Here is a 27,711-nt window from a genome sequence, read left to right as displayed (position 1 = left end):
CTTATTCGTTTCAGAAGCATCATACAAAAAGTAAAATACAAGCAAATAATAGATTCTTTAATGCTTTTTATTCAAATATTATGACAAAAAAGGAAAATACTGGTATACAATTGTCGGGATAAAATTTTCTGATATAATGTCGTACAAACTGTAAGTTAAACAGAGTTGTGCAAAGCAGACAAAGATATTGGCAGTACATTGTCTTGAAAGGCAGATTGTGTGTAACGTCATTTTTCCCTCACCAAACTACATACAGCATAATATTGTCTCAAATTCATTAGTACATAAAGCAACATTTTCATACTAATAATACATATACTGATTCCAAACAGAAGCTTTTAAACATGTGAAAAAGTTCTATCTTAAAAATGATCAGCTCTGAAATCAACAAGGAAGTTAAAAGCAGAATCTCCCTCTTCCTGTATGCAGGTGCCATGCCCTGAGCTCTAGTTTTCAAGCCTCATCGTCTGTCTCCCTATCAGCCTCTCCATGTATTTCTTGGTAGCCTCCAGCTGTCCTCAACCCAGAAAAACCCCTCCTCCTCTTCCTCACCAGTAACACCACCACTATAACCAACAGAACCATCATACCCATCACTCCAAATGCCACCCCTGCTTTTTCCCCACTAGACATCATTTCTGGGTTAAGGTTTCGAACAATTTCCCTGATTTCCTCTGGTTTAGCAACTTTCCATGCTTTAGTCTGCCCCACTCTGACCCAGCTCTGTTCTCCTTCAGTCATCACCATCACTGTGTTGGTGACTTGCATTTGGACAAGTGGTGGTTTGAGAAAAGGAGGGAGATGGATTGGTAGCAGCTGCCCACCTGTGAACAATCCAGACTGCACACAATAAAGGATTTCACAGCCGTCACTGACTGTAGCTAGGTGCTGACTGAACTTGGGAGGGCACCTGCGTTGGTCCTTAGCCAGCGGGTTAGTTGACTCACAGCTGAAGAGGCCTCCGAATGGTACAGAGTATCTGGTCCCAGTTTCATAGTCACTACTCACGCAAAGCATTTGTCCATCCGAGAGAAACTTCACTGGAATGAAGTCTGGGGGGCAGCTTTTGGCTTTTGTGATGGGGTTCAGGGAGGAAGGGCTGTAAATGCCTCCAAATAGATACCCTGAGTTGTCTGGGGCTTTTCCACTCACAGAGCACCAGTAGGTGTTAACGCGGGCAGAGCGAACGTGGTAGTTGTGCTGGCACCGCGTTGAGTGACAAGTCAAAATCAGGTAACAGGAGTGGCTTTCCCTGTGGCAGTCATACGTCGTGTAGCCCTGCTGTCTCACCTCCGATCGCAGTAGAGTGGGAGTGTAAGGTGGGCGACAAGAAAAGTCTCCTGTGTTTAAGTTTTTCTGGGCCAGGGCATCACAAATTGGATCAGCGTCTGGGGTGAGTTTCTCGCACTTTTGGTAGACACCCCCAAAACTGAGGTTTGTGGCGGGGCCCTCGCAGGAATTGTCATCAACATTGGCCTGGAAGTTGAAGTTCTTGGAGCTGACGTCGACACACCCGGGCCGGGTGTTGACCTTGTAGTACTGCTCTATGGCCCGACTCACCGTACGAGCCACTTTGCCAACTGTGGGCGGTGGCAAATCAGGAAAAGTGTTGATGTTTATGAAATAGTGGAGGGGAAATCCTGAACGGTCGATGGCGACTAGGTTGTTTCTGGTACTTTCTTGCCACTTCTGCAGAGTGATGCCAGGATAAAAAGGTATGCCTCCGTGGCTTTGAATGAGGGAGTACTGAATGTTGGACTGGTATGTTTGAAGTGAAGAGCTCTGCTGGGTATTTTGACTACTTATGTCAAACTTGAGCTTGTCAAAAAAGTTGAATCCAGCCAAGGCTTTGACGGCGGAACTGTCCGACACACTGTCAGACACATAAGTAGAACGGAGGTAGTCTTCCTGCGCCAAAGAGGCCCCGGCGTCGACACTCGTGATAACATGAGTTCCATAGTCCAGCACCATCGTCTCTGACAGATACTCGGCGTTCCTCGTCTGATTGTTTTCAATTGCATCAGCTACATCTTTGACTTTCTCAGCAAAGCGTGAATCCAAAGTGAAGTCTGGGTAGGCCTTAACTGTGTAGATGAAGTTTCGAACCTTTTGAAGGAAAAGATTATATTATCATTAAATGTAAGTTATTGTGTTTTTAATAATTTACATTCATAGATTGAATTAAATTTCTTTTTTTGTTTAAATGTGACAATGTAACAGTTAAAAACAAAACAAAAAAAAACATTCATAGCAAAGCTGTTCTTTTTCAATGCATTAAATGGCCGCTAAAAACGGGTTATTTGAGGCCACTCAACTTTTTGCCACTTTAAACGAGACGTGGAATAAAAGCACTTTTTTATGCATGGACAATATATTTGAAGATCCTTTCACTTTGTTTTGCTCACAATTACAAAACCTCTCACCTAAATGTTTCATATAGAACAAAAAAAAACTTACCTGCACTCTGGCTGTTGTTGAAGAGTCTTTGACCTGATGGGTTTTCATCCGCATGCTCTCAAAAGAAAATTTAGCATTCAGCACTGTGAGGAAAGACAAGTCATCGTTTATGGTATGAGATGTTGAACTTTTCTGCTCCAGCCAAGAGCTGATTATCTCTGAGCTGGTCTCCACGGCTGTCTCCTTTTGGGGGATGACGAACACCTCATCTGGGATGAGGTAGAGCCCGTCCTCTGTGGTCTGGCACTGAGAGTAGCTGAGGTTCATGACTCGACCCATATCCATGTTCCGGAGATTGTCCCAGCCTCCGCCCGGCAGCACCTCCAGCGCTGTGATGGAGAGGTTGGTAGAGGCACGACATTGTCTGAGCCAGTTGGTCGGACGGCTCAAAGGGACTGAAAAACAGGCATTAAAGAAACAGACAACCAGGAATATTAGCTCTTTCATCATGGTGGCTCTTTCACAAGTGAGGACCGGTGTGACTGACAACAGAGTTCAAGCCACGTCCTGCCTCCACTTATGCCAGATATCAAATGACAAACAAGAACGGCTTATTGGGGAAGACACAGGGGAGTTTTTTTTTTTCATTTTTACTTTCACTTCCATTTCTGCTTTTGTGTTTGCTTCAGAGAATTCTGAGGTTCACTGTGTTCAATTCAATTCAATTCATTTTTATTTATATAGCGCCAAATACAACAAATGTCATCTCAAGGCACTTAGATAGTAAGTCCAATTCAAGCCATAATTCATAAAATAATCCAATTCGTTCATATAGAGCCAATTCAAAAACAATTTTCTAGCTAAGAAAACCAACACTGCACTGAAAACTTTTTGTTTTTCGGTCCAATCTCCCGGCCTGAGCGTGCCTGAGGCGACTGTGGAGAGAAACGACTCCCTTTTAACAGGAAGAAACCTCTGGCAGAACCAGACTCAGGAAGGGTGGCCATCCGCCTCGACCAGCTGGGGTTTGAGAAGACAGAAAGGGGGGGGGGGGGGCAGGGGTCCACCGCGACGGCGGCACTGTAACACCATTCAAAGGATATCTGTTGGAACAGGGAAACACGAGTTAATGACCATAATAATATCACATATACATAAAGAGAGTAAAGTGGGGAAAGGTGTGTCAGATGAGGCCCCCCAGCAGTCTAGGCCTATAGCAGCTTAACTATGGGATCACCTGAGCCATCCCTAACTATAAGCTTTATCAAAAAGGAAAGTTTTAAGCCTGGTCTTAAAAGTGGAAAGGGTGTCTGCTTCCCGGACATTTACTGGCAGCTTATTCCACAATAGAGGGGCCTGATAACTGAAGGCTCTGCCTCCCATTCTACTTTTAGAAACTCTGGGAACCTCAAGTAAACCTGCAGTTTGGGAACGAAGTGCTCTGTTAGGAAAATATCTTACAATGAGATCTTTAAGATATGATGGAGCTCGGTCATTAAGAGCTTTATATGTAAGGAGAAGAATCTTAAATTCTATTCTGAATTTAACAGGGAGCCAATGAAGAGAAGCTAAAACTGGAGAAATATGATCTCTCCTGTTAGTTCTCGTCAAAACTCTGGCTGCAGCATTTTGGATCAACTGAAGGCTTTTCAGAGAATATGTGGGACAGCCCAATAATAAAGAATTACAGTAGTCCAATCTTGAAGTAACAAATGCATGAATTAGTTTTTCTGCATCACTCTGAGACAAGATGTTCCTGATTTTAACAATATTACGAAGGTGAAAGAAGACAATCCTAGAAACCTGTTTCATATGCGAGTCAAATGATAAGTTCTGGTCAAAAATAACTCCAAGGTTCCTCACTGTAGAACTAGAAGCCAAGGAAATACCATCTAGAGTAACTATATAGCTAGACAATTTCTCCCTGAAACGCTCAGGTCCAAAGATAACGACTTCAGTTTTGTCTGAATTTAGCAGCAGACAGTTCTGAGTCATCCAGGTCTTTATGTCTTTAAGACATGCTTGTAGTCTGACCAACCTATTGGGTTCATCTGGTTTTATAGATAAGTACAGCTGAGTATCATCAGCATAGCAATGGAAATTTATGCCATGCTGTCTAATAATGTTACCTAATGGAAGCATGTATAAAGTAAAAAGAATCGGTCCAAGCACAGAACCCTGGGGAACTCCATGACTTACTCTGGTGTGTGAGGAAGATTCTTCATTTACAAGAACAAACTGAAATCTATCAGATAAATATGATTTAAACCAGCCTAATGCAGTTCCTTTAATCCCAATAACATGTTCAAGTCTGTGTAATAAGATACTGTGATCGACCGTATCAAATGCAGCACTGAGATCCAACAGGACAAGCACAGTTGTGCTGTGCACTGAAAACAACCATAAACCTGTCATTTAGCCCAGGGTTAAGATTAAGATCAAGATTAAGATCAGATTTATTGGTCATGCATACATGCATACACACGGAATTTGTCCTCCTCTTTTAACCCATCCAGGTTGGCACCTGTTGACACACATGCACAGGGTCACACACTCAGAGACAGATGCCAACCTGGAGCGGTGGGCAGCCATGAAGCGCCCGGGGAGCATGGAGGGTACGGTGCCTTGCTCAAGGGCACCTCAGCTGTGACAAGGAGGTGGACTGACACCCCTCCAGCTATCAGTTCCACCAATCTTTTTTGAGTGGCGAGAGTGGAATCGAACCGCCAACCTTCCGGTTATTGGACGACCGACTCTAACCACGGCCGCCCCAGGGAATTATTGTATCTAATAGTTAATAAGTGATTAGTTATTTCTCATTGTCATTGCTCATTACTCATTGCACATTACTCATTGCACACTGTGTGCTGAAGCATCCTAACCTGCATGTTATGCAGATGCCCAGAGAACCTGCCTAAAGACACACAGTTGTGAGGAAAACATCCCAGACATGTATTTACTTTATCTTTATCTATCGAACGAACAAAAAGGCACTCCTTTTTTGGAGATAAAGAAAGAGAGCTGGAGTTTCCTCAAAGAGAGGGTGGGTTCGGAGAAAAAAAAAGTGGAACTGGAACATTGATTTAACCCAGTAGACCAAAGTGAGATGGATTTGTATATTGTCCTCTCATAAAAGGAACAACACGAAGTTGATCTGTAAACAAAATGTCACTGGTAAGAGGAAGTGGCTGTTTTGGAATGCATCACATGAGAGTACATCACTCAAAATTTCCACAGGTTTTCCCAGTCACCACCCAACATTCAAGCCTGAACTTGAATGTGTTGTGCAATTACAGCAGTTCAGTGAAAACATTGTGTGTGAGGAATTAAGTGCAGAATCCCACTAATTCTAACTTAAGCTACATAAATTGTGCTGTTTGGGACGTTTCCATTATTTCTCACTGTTTATAGTTACCCTGCAGGAATGAATACATTCGCTCAAAGTAACCCTCTCAACCACACTACTTTACAGCAGAACACACATAATCACCACATCTCCAACCACACAGCCTCTAAATGTGAGGAGGATGAGATTTTTTTATTTGTTATTTCCATGCAAAACGCTGTCAGCACAAAGTTAACAGAACCATTTCTCCTGATACACGTCCGTAGCTGACGTGTATCTGTCTGAGTTGGTGGAGGAAGCGGAACCAAATGCAGGACAAAGAAGAGAGAGGTGTAGCCGGCAGATGGTCTGAGATGATTGATTAAATGACAGACGAAAAAAACTACAAGGTGTGGGAGAGCAGAGCCTTGACACATTGTCCAATTACACATTGTGCCTTGTTGTGCCCGAATCATGCATATTGTTTGAGGTTAGGAGGAGCTCTGTCTAGATAATGGCGAAAATGAGGCGCCGGCCTCGGACAGCAGGTGCGGAAGAGAGATTGGGTTTGGGCCACGTACGCATTGAATGATACAGAAGTGTATAAAAGATTGTCACAAACTGAGGTCAAAGGGAATTTCCGTGCATGCTGAAATGTACATGTCTCTGTGACGGTCTGATCAATAAATTCCCCATCAGAGGCTGGCCCGACGAGTCTGACTCCTTTCTCTCCACAACAAAGGAAACAAATTGAGAATCAACAAGGACAAACACTTGGGAATGAAAAGAAACACAATAAAAGATCCAACAGTGACCACATGAAAAACAGGGGTTTATATACAGCGGGAGTGGAAAACAGGTGAGGCAATTTTATATAATCCTGCAGCAGTTGCCATAACCTTTGTGTTGAAGTAAAAGCTACGGCTGCTGAGTCTCTATGAAACCACGTATTAGATTATAAATTTGGTCAGCAGATGGTGGCACAAAACCTCATGACTGCTGAAACCATGTGAGGCACCCCTTCACATGAAATGCTTTCTAGTAACTAAAACCTAATTACAGCAGAAAATCTAATTAAATTCATGAACATATGTAATCATCTTTTTTTCTTCTTTTTTTTTCTTTCATTTTCCCGTTCACTTCCTATTTTTCTTGGGTCAGACTCACCCAAGGTTGCTGTGACGTATGGTCTAAATTTAGTCTGAGTTTAGATTAGAAAGCTAAAACGTTTTCTTAACTTTCCCTTCCGTTTCTGCTTTTGTGTTTGCTTCGGAGTATGCTGAGGTGCACTGAGTCGTTTAGAGTATACTATCGAATACTGACAAACCCCTGTTCATGTGTCTGAATATTTCATCGGAATACTTTTCCATTAGTTTTGATAAGTAAAGACGAAACATCTAAGACTATGTGATATAGAAATATTAAACACAACATCAAGAGAACCTACCTATATCCACCGATAACAACCATAAACCTGTCATTTAGCCCACAAGGTTACAGGGATTTATTGAACTGTCTTGTTTATTGATCACCTCTCTTGCTTTGTCATTGTTTCAGTGGCATTTGTTTTTCCTTTTGTTGTTTAAATCTTTGGTTCATCCCACCGGTTTAATTATATAAGTTATCTTATTCCTTGTGTTGCCTTTATTTTTTGTTGTCTTTTGATGCCTTTGTGTTGGCTCTTTTCTTTCAGGAGCAGAGTATTGGATTGTGGTGAGGTCCCCTCATGTTGCATGAGTACAAGCACTTGGACTCTGGTACTAATTGCACCATGAAGATGGCTGTGTAGCATTAGTGGTGAGTAGTTGTAGTACCCTTGGACGCTCCTCTGGCATCTTTTGCTTCCCAGGTTTTAGGGCTATTTTAATATGTTTAAAACATTTTAAATGCATTTTAATCCTACAAAGGCCTTATTTCAATTGTAGTAATAATCAAGACAGAATTTTAACCTTTAGCTCTTTTTCTGGGTGTCTTAATTTTTGTTCTTTCACCCTAGCAGCTCCAGCCCAAGACAAAGGTGAGCTGGAGTTTCCTCAGAGAGAGGGTGCGTTAGGTGAGGAAAAAAAAAGGGGGGGGATGTGGAACTTTGATTAAACCAAGAAAACCAAAATTAGACGGATTTGTATATTGTCCTCTCCTAAAAGGGAACAGAAAGTTGATCTTTTAACAAAACCTCACTGGTAAGAGGAAGTGGCTGTTTTTGAATGCACAACACATCACATGAGAGTATGTTCACAGGTTTTCCGAGTCACCACCAAACACTCAAACTGAACTTGAACGTGTTGTACAATTACAGCAGTTCAGTGAAAACATTGTGTGTGAGGTATGAAGTGCAGAATCCAACTAATTACAGTCGATCATGAAAAACTTAACTTAAGCTATGTAAATTGTGCTGTTGGGGACATTTCCATTATTTCCCACTGTTTTTACAGGAATGAATACATTCGTACTGATTTGATTGACCCTCTCAACCAAACTACTTTACAGCAGAATACACATAATCTCCACACTCCCAACCACACAGCCTCTAAATGGGAGGATGATAAATTCAACATGTTTCCATGTTTGAGGTTATTTATTCCATACAAAACGCAAAGTTATCATTTAGCCTTTATAAGCAGCCCAAATCACTTCTCCTCACACACACGCCAACTGCAGACGGCATCTTTCTGCAGTACTCTCTGTAACCCAGAGGGAAGAGAGCTGAAGGTGCTAACTTTGTCACATTAAATTTGGGCAGCAGATGGCGACACAAAACCTCATGACCGCTGAAACCGTGCGAGGCACCACTTCACATGAAATGCTTTCTAGTAACTAAAACCTCATTAAAGCAGAAAATCAGATTAAATGAACACTTATTGTAACTTTTTTTTTAATGTTTTTTTTTTTCCATCTTCCCGTTCACCTGCCATTTCTCTAAGGTCAGACCCAAAGTTGTTGTGATGTGCGGTCTAAATTTAGTCTGCGTTTAGAATAGAAAAACTAAAAGTTGGTTTTTGTTTTTGTTTGTTTTTGTTTTCCCTGCTGGTGGTAAGAGGGAACACGACAACCACATCGAGTTATGCCCGTCGTTGTTTACTCTGTGCACTCCATCAAGTTGGGAACCCGAGTGTATCGACTTGTCAGTTTTGGAGGATAACGGGTCACATGTGCACAAAAAATAAAAACTCATGCGAATATCTACAAGTTCTTTAGAAACGTATTTAGTGTTTAAACGTATCATACACAAAATTAGGCTAATCTACAGTTACTGAGCTCTGTGCGTAACGGTGCGTAAAAGCGCAAACACAAAAATATACACTAATATGGGCCAAACATTAAAGCCTTCTAAATTCAGAACTCTCCTTCTGGGATGTGAGTTGAGTTGAGTTGTGCAGAATCAATTTAGACACAATTTAGAACTAAATTACTTCGCAGTAATGAATATAATCATAAGAAACACTAAACACAGCTGTAAGTTTCCATAGTCTTGCTTTAATATTATCTACGGATGACTGAGCTCATGGTGTTTTTGGAGAGCTCTTGGAGTTGTTAATAAATATAAAACCACACCCTCTGTAAATTCAAATAATTTTAATTCCAACGAATGCATTTCAGTCAATTAACGATCTCAACAGAGAGGAAGGGAAATGGGGGTTTAAACAGAAAATTGAGGGTTTACTACTATAGAAAAACTAAAATAGCTTAAGCAAACTCAGTTGAGTTGAAGGCATCTTAGTCCACACAAAGTCAAAGGTTGCAGGTAGAAGCGCATTTGGGTCGCGCTCAGGGTTCCGTGGACGAGCATCCCTTATTTCTTGGCAGCAGCCCTGGTCCTGGTAGCCTTGCGTTTGGTCTTCCTGGGACTCTTTGGCTTTTTGGGCTTTTTGGCCGCAGCGGCTTTCTTGGCTTTTTTGGGACTCTTTGCCTTCCTCTTCTTCTTTGGAGACTTCTTGGCTCCTCCAGCTGCTTTCTTGGCTGTGGCCTTCGCCTTTTTCGCCTTGGGCTTCTTCTTTTTCACGACCTTCTTCTTTCTAGATTTGGGGGGCTTTTTGTTGAGCTTGAAGGAGCCCGCTGCCCCGGCGCCCTTGGTCCGGATAAGAGATTTGTTTTTCACCAATCGCCTGATGGCGATGACGATCCTGGCTTTGTTCTTCACCACATCATATCCTCCGGCCTTCAAAGCCTTCTTAAGGACAACCAGGGACACACCGCCGCGCTGCGGGGACGCGGACACAGCCTTCAGTATCAGTGCTGACAGTGAAGGACCTGCTGTCTTCTTCTTGGCTCTCTTTTTCGGAGAAGCAATCCCAGCTGAAGACATTGTGAAGCTGTAACAGTAGGATCAGGTCAGTGAAGGTCACAGTCAGGACAGGTCAGAGCGATATCTCTGCTTGGCCTCTTGACAGGGTCATGCGTCTTAAAACCCCGATGAGAACCGTGTAGAGGCAGTCCCACCACCACGGTTCGCCCCATCTCCCTAATCTCAAACACGAACAAGTTTGTGTTTTCTTCAGTTTGATTATTCCGTAAAAAATCGGATTAAAAGTGAAAATTTCCAAATAAAAAGTACATAATAAAATTACCCACAACCCTAGCAACCTATATCTGTACTTTTATTTAGTAATTGATCAAATACCTCGAAGTTTGTTGCGTAATTATACGATGATCGATGCCGAATGTAATTTGAGATGTGTGCTTTGGACAACTTACAAGGTTTCATACTAAGAAACAATCAAGTGCCTCAGTTTGTAATTAGATCATCTTAAATAGATTAATGTCTTTGATATACTAGTCCCAAAAATTGGTTTTATTTCAGCTATTTTTGCTTGATAAATCAAGTTAAAGAAGAACAAAGAAACACAGTTGCCCCTTAGGAGCTCAGTGAGACTTCTTCAAATGGAAAGCAAGGATAAACACAGTTGAATTTTGATGACAGCGTCATGTGAAAAAAAGCTCAGTGACAGAAAATTTACCATTTTGTGATAACATTTTGCTGGGTGACAATAAAGGTCACTATGCTGTGTCTTCACTATGTTAAAAGAGATGGACCTGAGCCAGAATAAGAGCTATCAGGCTGTGAAGAAGGGTGGATGGAAAAACGAATTTGAGATTAATTTTCCGGGTTCACCCCCACCTCTTTTACTCTGAAATAAACAGTGGGAGATTTATTCATATCAGTTTAAAACTTTGTATATTTAAACCTGTTTCTTACTTTTTTTTCGCATCAGTCTGTGGTTTTATGTCTACAGTATTTTGTTGTTGTTGTTGTTGATCAAGGACATGATGCTATTATTTACATTACATTTCCATCAACTTTTCTGCATCGTGCATATAGATGCACAACTTAAATGAAAACCGAAATTAATCAATCAGTGAAGTAAAGGCGAAAAAATCCTCTAATTATTCCTCTTCAGCCTTTCTTTAGTGCGGCACGAAATAATCAAATTACAACACAAAATAAAACTGTCTCATGGCAAAATGTGGAATAGTCACATAAAAAACACAATTGTTTTGTGTCCACAGACACGATGTCCGCTGCTTGCAAACTGTGTTTACACAAAATCTGCAAAATACCTTTTCACCTCATTATAATACTGTTTTCTGTTGGGTTGTACTGTTCACAAATAACTAAGTTAAAATATCACCTGTAAGCCTTGTGAACTTTTTGATATTTGTGTAAAAGTGGAGATTATTGGTTGATGAATGAGCAAATGTGATATCAATCAATCTTAACTGTTCATTCATTAAAAACACTTCAGTGAACTGCTCGAACCAAAGAGAATTTGTCTCAGACTCTATCGCAAATTGTTTTCTTTTTTAATATGAGATAACGCGTGTCTGCGCGTGAGTCTGTCTGTGAGGGGGAGAAGATTGGCAAATGTAATCTTGCCTTCTGCGGTGCCCTGATAGTGCCTCCTCCAGTATGTGCAAATATACAAACACACAAAATATCACAACAGGGTATGTTTGGTTTTAGCATAAGTGCCGGTCTCTTTGAGGCCTGTCAGGGGTGAATTGGTGTCTCTATTTGAAAGGGGCCAACCAAGATCACAGATCTGAGTTTGCTGTCCATAAAAATTAATTATTATTTGGCGTATATTTAAATCCACATTTAATCTTGGATTCTAGTGAAAAACAGAGGATGAACTAGATGCACAAACAAGAACAATGTTTTTATCCCTTAAGAGTTATTATTAAATTATTTCATGCGATCCCCACATAACACACAAATATCTCTTGTACTTCTGACCACGAGTAATCACTCAGCCCAGACTGTATGTTAACATCATATAGCAACTTCTCCAAAAGCTCATTGGGGTCGGGCGTTTCACTGAAGGAAACCAGAAGAAAGTGCTCTTTGGATGTAACAACTTTTCTGACCCATTCTTGACGGATGAGACTTTTGATCTTTTACAGAAGCTCTTTCTGCTGCTTTCACTGCCAGCTTCCCCCGACCACTTTTGGTTCTTTGGATCTCCAAGCAGTATTTTTATGGTAAATTTGGAAAAGCAGCATGATTGCCAGAGCACTGAAGGTGTTTGTGGAACATTAGGCCACTCATCTTGACAAGCTTGAAAACTACTATTTCCCAGAGACATTAAAAGCTGCAGACACTGATCCGTTATATTGCCTCATATTAGATTGTTTAATTGCCTTGATTGCTTGGCTTTTCTTTCTTAAAATGACCTTAGTTTAGGAGGAAAGTATTTGAATGTATTGTGCGGGATTCTTTCATAGATGCAACAGAAAAAAGGATTTATAATGGTCATCAGCTTCAGGAGTTGGAATCCCCATTAGTCGCCCAAACATGAGAGCATTGCAGAAAATGCAGAATAAATCCATCTTAGATGTATGAAACTGAACTGTACAACACAAAGCGATTCATAGTCTACTAAAGTTTGTATTTCTTTTTTTTACCTGTTCAACTGAGACTATCTGAATGTTTTCTGAGATTATATTTACTGTACATCAGTAGTGATCCTTGGTTGCTCAAAGGCAGTTGGTGTTGAACAGTTTTGCCTCTTGTCAAGTTCACATGTGAAGAGGAAACTGCAGACATCACCCAGAGCAATAGGAGCAAAGAAAGAAAAAGTTATGGTAAAATATTCATCCAGAAGTCATACTCTGCAAGTACAGCTCTGTAAGATGGCAAAGACCTTTTCACAGGATTGAATACACACGTGCTATCTGCACTGACAGTAAAAAGCATCAAACTCTCATCGTCAGCTCCATAGCAAGTCTACAAGTACGAACACCGAACTAATCAGCATAGAAATGTCAGTCATGTCAGAATTCTTACTCAACCACCAAAGTGATTTATGAGTTCATGTGAGCTACTTAACTTGGAAGTCAGATGTTGGAGCTGGCAAATGCACGATAACTGATGCGATCAGGTTCCGGTTCAGCAAGTAGCTAATAGCAATACGAGCTGATAACAATGTCCACAGACCGAGGTACAACAGTGCTGCATGTGCAACAGATATCATGTGAACCAAATAGACAGAAAAACTGCTAATAAACATCATATAACTACATCTTTTAACACTTTTTACACACAGAAACTTCTCTAATCTGGGGCCTTTCTATGTGGACTTTGCTTGCTCTCCCTTTGCATGCATGGGTTCTCTCCAGCTACTTTGGCTTCCTCCCACAGTCCAAAAATATGCATGTTAGTTTAACTGGCGATTCTAAATTGGCCTTTGAAGTGAGTGTCAGCATGCGAGGACGCTTGTCTCGTTTGTCTCTGTGACGATCCTGCGTGGACTGGCGACCATTCCAAGGTATACCGCGCTCTCGTAACCCTGAATTGGATTATGTGGCTATGAAAAATGGATGGGTGGATAGACAAACTATTCTTAAATCATCTCAGCACAGGCTGGGAGCCAAAATATGGCTTACAGAGGTGTCCTCCCAATAAACAAAGGCATGGGGCCCCCATTCTTCTTCTCATTATTATAGTTATTAAAAATTTGTCCAGAGGGTCGAGACTTACAACTGCAGGACTGCCTTCGGAGCACAGATTGAAGTCTATCTTATAATCAGGAGTTGGGAGAGTACACAACAGCAGTACTCTTTTACATCAGATACTGTGTGGACTGTGTCACCATCAACAAGCACATCCTTGTCTTTCTGAATAGGAAACTATGGATAATCAGGAGGTTCAGTGTCTTCTGAAGGAGCGGGACCACAAACTTAGAAACCCACAAATCTGGCAACAAAGATCTGTACAGCGCTGGCAGACACAACCTTAACTTACTTACTTACTTAGGCCCATTACTCATGCCTGAGCATAGGCCACCGATGATTGTCCTCCACTGCACTCGTCTCTGGGCCTTCTTCCTTAGGTCTTGCCAGCTGTTGCCTATGCTCCTCATCTCCTCCTCCGTGTCTCTTCTCCAGCTGTTTTTTGGCCTTCCTCTCCTTCGTTTACCCTGTGGATTCCAGGTTAGAGCCTGGTTTGTGATGCTGGATGGTGTCTTCCTAAGGGTGTGCCCTATCCAAGACCATTTTCTCTTGAGGATCTGGCTTCCCACCGGGTTTTGTCCTGCTCTATCCCACAGCTCCAGGTTGCTGATCTTGTCTGACCACTTAATCTTAAAGATCCTTCTCAGACAAGTGTTTATAAATGTTTGTATCCTGTGTTGTGTTGCTTTTGTGGTTCTCCATGTCTCGGATCCGTAGAGCAATACTGACTTGACATTGGAGTTGAAGATCCGGAGTTTGGTGGCTATGCGAATCACTCTGGAGGCCCAGACGTTCCTAAGCATGATGAAGGCTGCTCTTGCTTTCCCTATCCTGGCTGTTACATCCCTATCCGTGCCCCCCTGCCGGTCAACCACACTTCCCAAGTACACAAAGGACTCTGTCTCCTTCACCTCTTCCCCTCCAATTGTGACTGGTGTGCTGTTTGTAATGTTAATCTTCATGAGTTCAGTCTTCTTTTTGCTGATCTTGAGTCCTGTACTGCTTGATGTTCTGTCCAGATGGGCTGTTTTATCTTGCATTTGTTTGTGGTTGTATGAGAGGAGTGCCAGGTCGTCGGCAAAATCTAAATCCTCCAGCTGTGTCCAAAGTGTCCACTGGATCCCATTTCTCCCTCCTCTAGTAGTAGTCCTCATAATCCAGTCAATAACCAGTATGAAAAGAAATGGCGACAGTAAACATCCCTGACGTACTCCTGTCTTCACATTAAAGCTCTCTGTTAGCTGTCCTGCATGGGCTACTCTGCATTTCATGTCCTTATATGTGTTCCGGATTAGAGATACAAACTTCTCTGGTATCCCGTAGTCCTGCAGCAACTTCCACAAGGTGTCTCTATCTATGCTATCAAAGGCCTTCTCGTAGTCTATGAAATTGATGTAGAGAGGAGAGTTCAATTCCAGTGACTGTTCTATTATGATGCGTAGGGTGGCAATCTGGTCAGCACAGGACCTGTTCTTCCGGAAACCTGCCTGTTCATCTCGCAGCTTGACATCCACTACATCCCTAATTCTCTCTAGGACAATTCTGTTGAAAACTTTCCCTGCTGTTGACAGTAGCATAATCCCTCTGTAGTTGTTACAATTACCAAGATCCCCCTTCTTCGGTAGTTTAACGAGTATGCCCTCCCTCCACTCCAGGGGAACCTGCTCCTCTTCCCAAATCCTACTGAAAAGGCTGTGCAGCATGTTGACTGAGCTCACTATGTCCGCCTTGAGGGCCTCTGCTGGTACTTCATCTGGTCCTGCTGACTTCCCGTTCTTTAGAGACATGATGGCCTTCTTGATCTCTACCTTTGTAGGTTTTCCAGTGTTGATAGGTAGCTCTGTATTTGCAGGTGGTATATCTGGAGGTGCCTCTGGGGCTGGTCTGTTTAATAGCTCATTAAAGTGTTCTGCCCATCTTCTAAGTTGCTGTTCTGTTCTTGTAAGTGGGTTGCCCTTAACTGGTTTCTCTACTTGTTGGAATTTACCTGCTAGCTTTCTTGTCGTCAGGTAGAGCTCCCTCAGGTTTCCCTTCCCTGCAGCTTCCTCTGCCTGCTTGGCTAGGTCCTCAAAGTGGTCTCTTTTGTCCTTTTTGATGCTCTTTCTAACTTCCTTGTCTGCTGCTGTGTAGGCCTCCTGTGCCCTTGCCTTCTCTGCTCTTGTCCGGCTTGTGTTCAATACCTCTTTCTTTTGTTTCCTCCTTTCTAGCTTCTTCATAGTGTGGAAGGTCATCCACTCCTTGTGATGTTGTTTCATCTTGCCCAAGACCTCCTCACATGTGTCCAGACAGCCCTTTTTGGCCTGTTGCCACTGGTTCTCAATATCTATATCCTCCTCTTTAAAGAGTTCCTGCAGTGGCTGAAACCTGTTCGAAATGCTGAGTTTGAATGCTGTCTGGAAGTCCTTATCCTTGAGCAGGCCTACATTGAATCTTTTACGTGTATTGGTGTTTGTGGAGTATTTCTTCAGCCTCAGCCGTGCTGACGTCACAATAAGGTGGTGGTCTGATGACACATCTGCCCCCCTCATCACCCTTACATCACTCCACAGTCGTCGGAACTTCCGGTTGATACACATGTGGTCGATCTGGTTTTCTGTGAAGTGGTCGGGTGATCTCCATGTCGCTTTGTGGATTCGTTTGTGCATAAAGATGCTGCCTCCTATCACCAGTTGATTGAGCGAACACAGATCTGCAAATCTTTCCCCATTCTCGTTCATCTTACCTAGCCCTTGTGTTCCCATTACCTCTTCATGGCCTGTGTTATCTGACCCTATCTTGGCATTGAGGTCGCCCATAAGTAAAGTGATGTCCTTGTTTCTACTTTTGTCCAACACAGCTTGAAGTCGCTGGTAGAAAGCATCCTTCTTCTCCTCTTCCGTGTCATTTGTAGGAGCATAGCACTGTATAACATTCAGATTGATGTTGCTTTTCTTTGTAGCAAACTTGGCCGTTATGATGCGTGAGCTGACCGGCTCCCAGCCAATGAGCGCCCTCTGTGCTTCCTTTGCCAGCATCAGGGCGACTCCTTCTGAGTGGTGTGCTCCATCTTCTGTGTGACCAGAATACAGTAGCATCTCTCCTGTTGCTAGCCTAATCTTTCCTGCCTGTAGCCATCTTGTTTCACTCAGCCCTAGTAGAGAGACTTTGTACTCCCTCATTTCCTTTGCTACTTGTGCTGATCTCCCAGTTTCGTACATTGTTCTAACATTCCATGTACCTATCTTTATGGTTGTCTTGGGTGTCAGAAGGGGAGTCGGCCTTGCAGCTTCCTTTCGGCTTTCACTGCCCTGCGTCATAAGCCTCCTGTTTGGAGGCCCTTCCTTTCCCATGACTTGTGTTTCTTGGATTCTTATCATCGGTGCTTCTGTAACTTATGTATTTTTCTAGATAGGGTAGTTGGCCCTACGCTAACCCTTTTTACCTCCGGGGTGAGGTGGTCCACATTTTGTCTGGCCTCTACCCTTTGACCTGTCCAGCATGGGTGACCCTGCCGGGGGTGCTAAGCATTGAGGCACTCCCGCTGGCATAGCTCTTGGGGTCATTGAGACACGCAAGCCCTCACACCGCTACAAGGCGTGGACGTTATGAGGGCTACAACCTTAAGCAGGGCATTAAATCAGCCAAACTGACCGACAAGGAGAAGATCGAGGACCATTTCACCTCCAAGGGAAGGAGCATGCATGTGTCTGGGAATACAGCATTTAAGTTCAGTGTTAAGTTAAATTTATGTAACTGTGTAATATATGGGTGGGTTTGTGGAGGGAAAGAGGGAGGCAGGGAGTGTAAATATATATGAATGTCAACGTAATGCCGTCGTATGTGGAACATGCAATGACAATAAAGCTTTCTGATTCTGATTTCTGCAAAAGTTACTGACAGAGTCGGCTCCTTTCAGTGTTTTGTTCTGAGACAATAGTTCAGAGAGAATGTTCTGCTGACACAGCAGTTGAACTTTTTTTTTTTGGGAAACGTGCACAATGTTTGCAATACAAAGTGAACTGCCCTCCAACACCAAAACAACCTCCCCGCTGTGGAGCACTTTGGTTGCTCAGGACCAAGATTGACGAAACGGTGAATTTCAAAGTGTACCATGAAACTCACAGGAAAACGTCAGGGCAGCAGTCCATGATCTGAGGAGAAGTCACGTGTGGCAACAACAACAACAACAAAAAAAAGCAACTCAAAGTATTCAGTAAACAACAACAGAATGACTGGAAAAGAAGAAAGCCCATGTTGTGGAAAGGTCAACTCAGAAGTCTCCCCCACCCACTTGAGTGGTGTTCACCCAAGATATCCCGGAAATGATGATGTTTGAAACGGCTCATAATTCTTCTGAATGATTGTCCAAGTTTCATAAGCAACTACAGCACGTGTTTCACGGCGGCTGTGTGGCTTCGTGAGGTTATATGAGTTACTGTATTCAGTGTTGCTTAATTTCTTTTCCCGTCTGCTGTAACTCTCTGTGTTCAGTACACACGTTCCCAAGTGTTTTTCCATGAAACTGAGGCATTTAGCAATCTGAGTGACTCCTCCCGGTTGCTATGCAGTTTTGGTTTGCTAAGCCTGGGCCATCTCCCCAGTTTTTCAGCTGTGTAAAAAAAAAAAAAAAGTGCAGCTGAAAGCTGTGCTTCCTCAAACTTTAAGGGTGGGTGAGTTAAATATGTCAGACAGTGTTTTTCAGCATGTCTGCTAGCACCACTCAGATGCAAATTCACTTCAGCAGATGAGAGGACTCCCATTCTCATTCCGCATATTAGTAATAATAAAAAAATGAAATGTTAAGAGGAAGAACATTTCAGAGAGATCGATTTTTCTGGTTTAAAAAACAAAAGGAGACGCATTCCTAATTGTGGCTAACCCAATCAGCTGTTCTTCATTCAGTTATTTTAAGTCAGTCTCTCCACAGAAGCATGACTAACTGATATAACGGTTAGTGTGGAAGAGAAAAAAAGACAACTCCTACACCCCTGACTGTAAATCTCAAACATTTTCTGAAACATTAAAGAAAAATAAAAAATACAAATAAAACAACAACAGAATCTTGAGAGAATATGTGTTCTTAGCAGCAGACGGTAAAGAAAATGTCCAGAGCTTGTTAAGCTGCTTATGAAGAAGAGGAAAAATGCTCGGAATTAGCCTGAAGTCTGTGAGGTTGCCTCCCAGCAGCAGAGGGTGGTGGTGGTGGAGGAGCTGGGGGAACCTGTTCTGTTAATTTGCTCACCCTTCCTCAAAGCATGTGACCATGTGACCACAGGACGCAGTCAAACGGACAGACGGAGAAAACTTGTGACTGAGCAGGCGGCAGAAGCTCGGCGCTCTGCGTGATAAAACCAGGACCGCGGCAGCTCTACACTTTCTTCTCAATCTCCTCTGCTCCGTCCGACAACATGGACTGCGGGATCCTCACGTCTAAAACCATCCTTCTCTTCCTCAGCTTGATATTCTGGGTAAGTCGCTGCGTTGTTTTTTTATAACCTGCAGAGATTTGAATTCGGGCATTTTGAGAAGGTGAAGGGGCACACGAAGCGTGGCTGGTGCCCTCGCTACAGTGGCCTACTTGTTTTTTGTTCTCTAAATGCTCGCCAACAGTTCATATTTAGCTGTCCGTGCCTGTTTGAGGCATAAGACCACCATGCAAATCAAAGTTGTGACTCGATAAACGTCCATGTGGCCTGCCCCAGTTTTCTGGCCAGCGCAGTCGCAGCATTGATCTGATCATTCCTTTCCTTTTACTCTGCCCTGGTATATTTCATACAGACATACTAGTTTTTTATTTATTTTTACTTATTTTTTTATAAATCCTAGTCAAAATCAGTAGAAATTTGGCCAACAAACCCTGTAACGTTGCCAGTCAACCTGCTTGAACTCTGACTGTGTCTGACCTTCCTTTCTTTATAAGAAAATGGGTTTTCAAGGGACTGAACTCTGTCTGTCTGTGACGGATGGGCCCCTGATCACATTACTGTGTGTTAGAACGGGCCGTCTGTGTAAACATTGGTAAGGGAAGAAACATCCGTGTGTGGTGATTCGATTTGAACTTCCTTTTTTCCCCCTTTTTTTTTTTTTGTCTCTTCCAAGTCTAATGCCTCTCACCGTCACCCACTTGCCGAGGCCAGATCTAAGTTGTGCAAATGGATCCGTGCTGGGGCAATTTTGCTGTCTTAGCTTTTTCTTGTATTCGATGCCCTCCACGACAATTCACGATCAATAGCTGCTTGTTCTTCCAGCAGTGTTAGAGACGTTACATTAGAGCATAACATTTCACAATGTATCACTTGATATATAAAAGCAAATGACAAATGAAAGGTCAGCCAAATGTAGGTTCATCGTCTTTTCTTCCACTGATTTATCAGACCAAGAGTGCCAAATTAATGTAAGTTAGATTGTTACATTCTTTAGAAATCACACACGGATGTCTCTACATTCCAGTTTCTCTCCTTCAGGCAGTTGCTTTATTGTTTTATTTTTTTTCTCATCTTCATCCCCATCATTGTTGTATCTTTATTATCATTTTTTGTTATTATTATTTTTTTTAACGTCAAGCAGTGTTACTAGTTATATATAGAAAGGCTCCGCACATTTTCAGCAAACGTCTCACTCATCTGAGCAGAGTCAGCATGTGCTGGCAATTGTTCAGAATAAAAAGTCATCATTGGCTTAAAATTTCCAACCAGTCTGCGACATATTATGCAACGTCGTACAAACTCATGAAAGTTTGTTTAAAGTTTATTGAATTACCCGCCCACCCAACAGTTAAAAGTTTTCCTTTCGTGTAAACGTGCTGCCGTAATGTGCAACATGAATGAGTTTATCACTCCTGTATCTGTTTGTTTTCTTAATAAATCGGATGATTTTAAGGGGAGTTCCGATTTTGCTCGGAACGCTTGGTAGCACATGAGCAGAAACGTTGCGGTTGCTTTCTTTCCCAGTGTGCACAACTTCCCAAATGTCCATATCTGGAACACTGTCGGAGGCACAGCGCTTGCTAAACGCTCGACTATCCCCACAGATCGAGAAGCACGACCTCAGAGGTTTTGTCACATTCCAGAGAGGTGGCACCGTGTCTGAACACTATACGTTGTGTAAGCCTCTTTGTGCAGCTTCTTAGGCACAAGATGAGATTTTCTGGAAAGATTAGGGGTGAACCACCCCACAGGGATCCCGTGACTGTTGAGTGATTAGAACAGTGAGTCATGCGGCCGAACTGCTGCATGAATTATTGTTAGGCCGCATATAACACACATCCCTACATATGAACAAACTCAACTGTTACAGGGGAAGTGATAGTGAAAATGATGCTGATCAACAGGATCCACAGATGGGGGGTTTCTGGGCTAATTTTGCTTCCCTCCCCTTACTGGTAGTCTTTTTTTATTTATTTATTTATTTTTTTTATCACAGGCTGCGGTTTAAATCGAGTCCTAAACTCTGAGGTTCAAAGGTCAGAGGGAAATCAGTGGTGCTGATGACGTGATAAATACTTGGCAGGCATTGTTTTCCCAACAGTTGTTCCTGTTTGTAAAGTTTAGGTTTGGCCATTTTGACTACATTAAACAGAAAACAGAATTAGCTTAGCTGTTATTTAACAGCGACATGCAAACATCATCCATAAAATTGCACTTTGTATGCACTCAATTGGCTCCGAGGCGTGCAGTCTTATGATTGCTGATGTCACTACTGAGTAATGACTGATAGAATTAAGTCATGATGAAGGTGTGACTTAATCTTCCCCCACACCCTGTGGCAATCACATGGGATCACATCAGACAATAGAGTGGGAGCGAATTGTTCTGTGATTTTCAACGGTCAACTTCCCACTTTATAGGCTTTGCTAATCATCCTAACATTCAAGACTGCTCGACAAACAGTTGGAGTAAAGTTTGTTTTCTGTTGTTGTGTAATCTCATATTGACAGAACAAAGACCCAGCAGCTGAGATTTTTGCATCAATCTCCTTGAATCGAAGGTGGGGAAAAAAAAAATGCAGAAAATTATCGCACAGATTAAGATTCTGTCGTGAACATTCAAATGTATAAACCTGCGAATCTGAGCAGAAATGGTTCCAATTCAGACATTCACTGCAGAATGTGAACTTCTGCACTTAAGCTGTCAGCGGATAATGTTGATACACTTTACTCAGTCTCGTTCCAGGTCGATCCTTTTTTGGGGTTGTTTTTCACGGAATATCTGTCTTGACAGAAAGATTACACCACTTGTTTTTATCAATGATAAGTTTTTTTTTTTATATATATATATATATATATATATATATATAGGTCATAGTGGCCTTTCTGTGTTTTTCCCTATTTCCCCTCACTGCGTTATATAGCTGTGTGTGCACGTAAACAGTCTGTCAAGTTACAAAGTCCAGAGTCCATGTCGAGGGAGTCATTCTCTCCTGATCTGTCAGGCTTTTCTTCTCTCTTACGTTTAAACCTGCTTATGATGTACAGTAGTGTTAATCATTTCTCCCAGAGTGCACTGGGACAAGGACGAGGGTCAAGGTAAATGGCTAAGTCACATAAATAAACGTGCTAAGTGATGTAATTAACAGGAAACTCCCAGACAGGAAAAGCGTTGGTCCAACCGAAACCGGACATTAAGATGTACGTGAATATGTCGGTCTGACCCAAACCTCCTGGAATCGACTTTCTCAAAACCAAACTAAAGCACTCGGAGTGCAGTGATTTCAGTGATTGGAGTGTCGAACATACTTTAAAGGGACCCTATGTAATTTCTTCCCCCATCTAGTGGTGCAATTTTATTTTGCAAAGTTGAATGAATTTGCTCTCTAGCGCCTCGCGTTTTCAAATGTGCGTTGCAACTTCTTGAACTACGACAGGCGGTATGTGTCAAGATTCAAGAAGCTATAGCTTCAGACTCAAGGTCCATACAAACAAAAAGACATCAAGACACACAGTGCAAAGGATTACATAACACACATACAATAACACTATAAATACAGATGACAGATAACATGTCAGATAACAGAAGTTGACATAGCCTTTGGTGTGCACACAATGCAATTAGTCATTGCATCCGGGAGTTACTGGAAGTGACGTCGACGCAGCATTAGCGTTAGCAGCAGTGTGTAGTTGCTATCTAGAAAGTGTTCTTTTAAATAAATTTACAAACTTTCTAATGCCTTGTTTTGTGAGCTAAGAGCCTATGTGTACCATGGCAGAAGTTTGGTAACAATCAATGCATTATTAGTGGGATCATTTACGAGATAAAATCTATTTACCATTACCAGTAATAAGCCATTCGGCGGACGTGACGTCAAAATGACGTCATTTCCGCTTGCAGGCCTGGCGTTGGGGAAAACGCAATTAGTACTTTATGTCCCTCTCGGCACTTCCTTGTTTTTCATAGACCGGAAGGACATGGCGGCCTCTATAGAGCTTGCCCGCTCTATGTAGATACAGACAAGTTATTCTTCACTCAGTAAATAATTGAGATTTTTGACAGAGATAATTTTACACCCATGAGGACTAATTTATGAATGAATATGTTGATTTGAGCTAATAAATGACTTAATTTATTACATAGTGTCTCCTTAATCAATGAATAGACTCTGCTCCCACAAATGTAGACTAGGACAAGGATGGAGGTCCGGATGCCAAGTTAAACTGTTACCCTAGACAGACTCAACAGCGCATGCATGCAACCCTCCTGAGTGTGTCGTATATTTGCTCCGTGGCTGGTTTGGCACGCCACAATTACCATGCTATTGCAAGCAAACGGTACACAAAGTAATGGAGCCTGCACACCGTTTAAATGGTCGTATCGGCCACTGCGTCCACCTTATGCCCCGTTCATCTGCAGGAAGTTCTACGCCCACCTTGATTATGTGGTTGGATGCGTTGTGTTGATGCCAAATAGTGATTTTTGTCTTAATGGATGTATAAAGCCACTGAATCAGCTAAGGCTGTGCATTAACAAGCAGATGACTGCTGGTATGTGTTTTGTTTTTTCTTTGTTGCACATTTATGTCATAAATGATTAATGAGAGAATAAGACCTTGATTGCTCTGACAGAACGATACGAGATGTGCCCCTTCTCTGACTGCTTCTCACCACCTCTGGCCAGCTCATGCGCCAGCAGTTAAAAAAAAAAAAAAAGAGCAGAGCTCGTGAGCTGCCGAATCCTCCACATTTGACCTGTCAGAGCAAACTTGGTCTCTTGGAGGGAGGCGGTAGAATTTGACATTACGGGTGTTTGATCATGAAAGCCATGTTCTCTCTTCCCTGCAGGCGGCTGGAGCAGCATTGGCCTACGTCGGTGCCTATGTCATCCAGAGCTATGACACCTTTGAAAGTTTCATTCAGGACAAGCACACGCTGATCCCAGCAGCCATCATCATCGGCATCAGTGTGGTGATGTTCATTATCGGTCTGATGGGATGCTGCGCAACACTTCGCGAGTCCAAAGTTGGCCTGAGCCTCGTAAGCATATTTGTTGTTGTGTGTAGATGAGAGGAGGAGAATATGATTTCTGCTCTGAAGGTGAAAATGCTTCATCCCCACTCCTAGCTCTCCCTTTCCCAAAAGCTTTAGTTTGTTAGTAACTTCCTCTTACTTTTTTATGACCTTTCGCATTGAACTTCTCATTCTCATTCTCATTCTCTTTTTTTTTTTTTCTTTTTTTTTTTTGCAGTTCTTTCTGATTATCATGGTCGTCTTTGCAGCTGAAGTGGCTGCTTTGGTATTTAGCTTCATCTTCCAAAGCAAGGTGAGTCACAGACGAATATTCTGAACAGCGCTAACATTCAAACCTATATTTTGTAGGATTATGTGTTAATATACTCTCTGTGTGCCTGTTATTGAAGTGCCAGCCTGTATTTTATGTCCTTGCGTCTGTGCAGATAAATGGGAGCCTGGAACGCTCTATGAATGACGTCTTCTCAAAGTATGATGGACAGGATGCTGAGACCAAAGCTGTAGACTTGCTGCAGACTCAGGTGTGTGTTTATATTCTGCTGTGCATGAATAGTTTTTATTCTCAGTTCTACTTTCACACACCTCAACATCCTCTGCTTTGTTTGCACTCTCTTTCACTGACATGGTTGCATTTCCTCCTCTTGTTCTTTCAGTTTACTCTTCAGTTCCAACTGAAACAGAATGTTCCGCATGTACTCTTTTGTGTCTGTCAGTAGCCAGGTGTCAGTGTGGGAGAGGCAGAACATTAAAGGCTTTCTGTACCCATCTGGTGGGGGGGTGCGGTATCACCCACTTTTCCTCTGTCCTTTGAGAATCTTGGGCTGTTTCACACGCCCTGCTCCTCAGATCTTTGACGATGATTAAGTCTGAGGATTGAAGTAGCCATTCTAATGCTACCAGCTTGCTCCTCTTGAGGTGCTGTTTAGTATTTTGAGGTGTGGTGAGGATTCCGATCGTGCTGCAGAAACCCCTCTTTTCATCTTCAGTGTTTATGCAGACAGTAAGATGTTTGCTAACAGAAATAGCGGATATCGATCTGAATCCAATTTTCCCTCTCCCTGCAAAATATTCCTCATGCCACTGGCCTCAACACAAACCCAAACCATGATCAGTTCATCCTGATGCACAAACACATTTTTGCTCATTCCTAACAAAAGTTCAGTTTTAACATCATCTGTTAGATGGTTAGATTTTTATTTTTATTTTTTTTATTTTTTTTTTTATTCAAACTGGCTATCTAATTTATGAAACGCATTTGAAAATCCTAACATTTCATTTTACAGAGCATTTTGAGTGTAATTTTAGTACATTGTTTCAGATGAAGTTCACCTTGTTATGTCACCCAAAGGGGTTAAATATCCTGACCAGTAATATTCTGTTGTGTAGTGCCCTCACCCACAAGATTAGCAGGCGTCGTGATGTTTGCATCTGCCATTCCGCATCTTTAACTTACAAATTGAACACACAAAAATAATTCAGTTACGTTAAAAAGCAATGTTTCATATTTAACTTTCTGCCTTTTTTTTTAAAGATCGGTTCAACTTCTCCTCATGGAACTATTCACAGTAACCTTCTCCTTTATCTGTTCAGTTAAAGTGCTGTGGTGTTTACAATTACACCACCTGGACCAACACTTCCTGGTACAGTAGCCACAACAACACCGTGCCTCAGTCGTGCTGTAAAAACGACACTTCTGCACAGTGCACTGGCCGGATGGATCAACCAAACCTGCTTAATGTGGAGGTAAATCATACTGAAGCCTGTTGCCTTTTCAACATAAGTCCTTGCTATGCTCAGGAGTGTGAGCTCTTCATTTGATATTGTTTTTTAAGTGCTTTTAACTGCAATTTGGAGCATTCATTGAAACTTCCATTATTTTGGGCTAAGTAATGTAAAAAAAAAAATGAAACCACAAAGTCTCCCAGTTATGAGGAAACCTGAATGAGTGATCAATTTGAGATGCACACCTCTGACAAGATCTCACTTTTTTTCCTTTTTTTTTTTTTTTTTTTTTTTTTTTGTATTACAGGGTTGTCAGCCCAAGCTGGAGCGCCTTCTAATGGATGTGATGACTTATGCCATGCTGGTCATTCTTGGTTTTGCCATCATCAAGGTAAACTACAGTGTAGCAGATAAATGAGAGTTCATCTGCAGGAAGTTCTAAAACCCACTGTGTATCTTATAGCAGAAATCAAAGGCTCCGTATGGTACTCTCGGAGACATGATGTTCGATTTCTAAACCTGATGTTGTGCTATGTCAACTTGTTTTCGTGGAATTCATATTCAAGTACTGCAGAATTACATTTGTTATGAAATCCACTCGTGAACATTGACAGTACTTAAAAAAACAACAAAAAGGGTCAGTGTGGCATCCTTTCTGTCATCTCAGCATTTACTCATTCTACTGATTCAATCATGCATTTCAAAGAAGCGTTTCTAAGACGGCTAAACTGGGATGACCTGGCAAGGCAGAGAAAATTCCATTGGAATGTTCTCCTGATTAGCCTGTGGCCTACTCTGTAAATCTAGCCTGACTCACTCAAAGAGTATTTAGAGTTTCTTATACCCACTACATTGAAACTCCAGAGGTGATCTGTTTACGTGACATGTACAAGCTGAAAAAGCACACTTGGAGCTTGTGTCTGATCTTTGTATTTCCTGTTGCAGTTCTTTGGAATGCTGAGCGTCTGTGTGATAACCTGTAGATCTGGCAGCCGGAGGAGCGGCTACCAGCCTCTCTATGCCTGAAGCGCCTCCTGCAACCACCTCCTCATTTAGCTCCGTTGGGGTTCGCTTACCCTGCATTGTATAGCAGTATCCATCTGTTGTAAAGAATCAAAGGTTTGTTTGAATCATGACGCTGCAAATCTTATCATAGTCTAAAGGTGACCATATGAACGCATTAATCCACAGAGGTAATCAATATAACTGTATCCCTGTCTTGATGTTTCTTTTTTTTTTTTTTTTTTTTAAATAGGGGCACGACTTTCAATTTTTAGATTCTGTCTAAATTTCCGGTGTTAAACATGTTTTTTTTTTTTTGTTTGTTTTTTTTAATCATACAGCTCGCATGTAGTAAAGCAATCTATGAGCCCATCTGTGCTGTTACCTTGGGATAACACATGAGATCAAAGTAATCAATAAAATGATCCCAAATGTTGATCCTGCTTGGATTATATTTGCCGCAAGCCTTACTCATCCAATGCAGTATTTGGTTTGTAATGTAGTCTGACATGAATGCAGCTTGTGCGTCCATCGAAGGAGAGAAAAGAAGGCAGAGGAGTAAGCTATTGGACATTTTTAGGCTTCTACTTGTGGATCTTTCTGAACCCTCTCGCTCTGCTGCGTCATGTAGATATTCTTTTTAAAAAAAAGTAGCGTACTTGGAATGTACTTCAACGAATGACTTCAGAATCTTATTTTAAGTTGTTTGTGATTGTGAACAAAAGGACAGAGTTTCAATATTTATAGCCCACTGAGCGGTTGAATACCTAATATGTCATTTTATGGTAAGTTAACTGTATTGAATCAAGTTCCACTTCTAGTTTGGTGTTTGTTGTGTTTATTATATTTCTGAATTAAAGAGCTGAATATTTCACAATAA

The 27,711-nt window shown here is 42.0% G+C and overlaps 4 protein-coding genes across 4 annotated transcripts; 1 reads left to right on the top strand and 3 right to left on the bottom strand.

The window, feature by feature from the left end:
- Nucleotides 1–49: 49 nt before the first annotated feature.
- On the bottom strand, nt 50–3,165 carry mpeg1.1 (macrophage expressed 1, tandem duplicate 1). Its single transcript, XM_075469013.1, has 2 exons — nt 2,458–3,165; nt 50–2,106 (listed from the first exon to the last, which is right to left on the bottom strand). The coding sequence occupies exons 1-2, from the start codon at nt 2,905–2,907 to the stop codon at nt 454–456; spliced, it is 2,103 nt and encodes a 700-aa protein (XP_075325128.1). The 5' UTR covers nt 2,908–3,165; the 3' UTR covers nt 50–453.
- Nucleotides 3,166–9,280: 6,115 nt separating this feature from the next.
- LOC142382198 (histone H1) lies at nt 9,281–10,113 on the bottom strand. The gene has a single exon (XM_075467785.1). It carries the CDS (start codon nt 10,023–10,025, stop codon nt 9,513–9,515), a length of 513 nt encoding a protein of 170 aa, XP_075323900.1. The 5' UTR covers nt 10,026–10,113; the 3' UTR covers nt 9,281–9,512.
- A 2,566-nt stretch (nt 10,114–12,679) lies between these two features.
- LOC142382194 (uncharacterized) lies at nt 12,680–17,255 on the bottom strand. The gene is made up of 2 exons (XM_075467776.1): nt 13,966–17,255; nt 12,680–12,754 (listed from the first exon to the last, which is right to left on the bottom strand). Exon 1 carries the CDS (start codon nt 17,023–17,025, stop codon nt 13,966–13,968), a length of 3,060 nt encoding a protein of 1,019 aa, XP_075323891.1. The 5' UTR covers nt 17,026–17,255; the 3' UTR covers nt 12,680–12,754.
- Nucleotides 17,256–18,903: 1,648 nt separating this feature from the next.
- Nucleotides 18,904–27,711, top strand: tspan36 (tetraspanin 36). The gene is made up of 7 exons (XM_075467784.1): nt 18,904–19,116; nt 23,922–24,113; nt 24,325–24,399; nt 24,533–24,628; nt 25,698–25,850; nt 26,137–26,220; nt 26,775–27,711. Exons 1-7 carry the CDS (start codon nt 19,057–19,059, stop codon nt 26,853–26,855), a joined length of 741 nt encoding a protein of 246 aa, XP_075323899.1. The 5' UTR covers nt 18,904–19,056; the 3' UTR covers nt 26,856–27,711.

Source organism: Odontesthes bonariensis, chromosome 6 (genome assembly GCF_027942865.1).
Source record: "Odontesthes bonariensis isolate fOdoBon6 chromosome 6, fOdoBon6.hap1, whole genome shotgun sequence".
NCBI lineage: Eukaryota > Metazoa > Chordata > Actinopteri > Atheriniformes > Atherinopsidae > Odontesthes > Odontesthes bonariensis.
The sequence above is the reverse complement of the archived record's forward strand: the minus strand, read 5'-3'. Positions and strand labels throughout refer to the sequence as shown.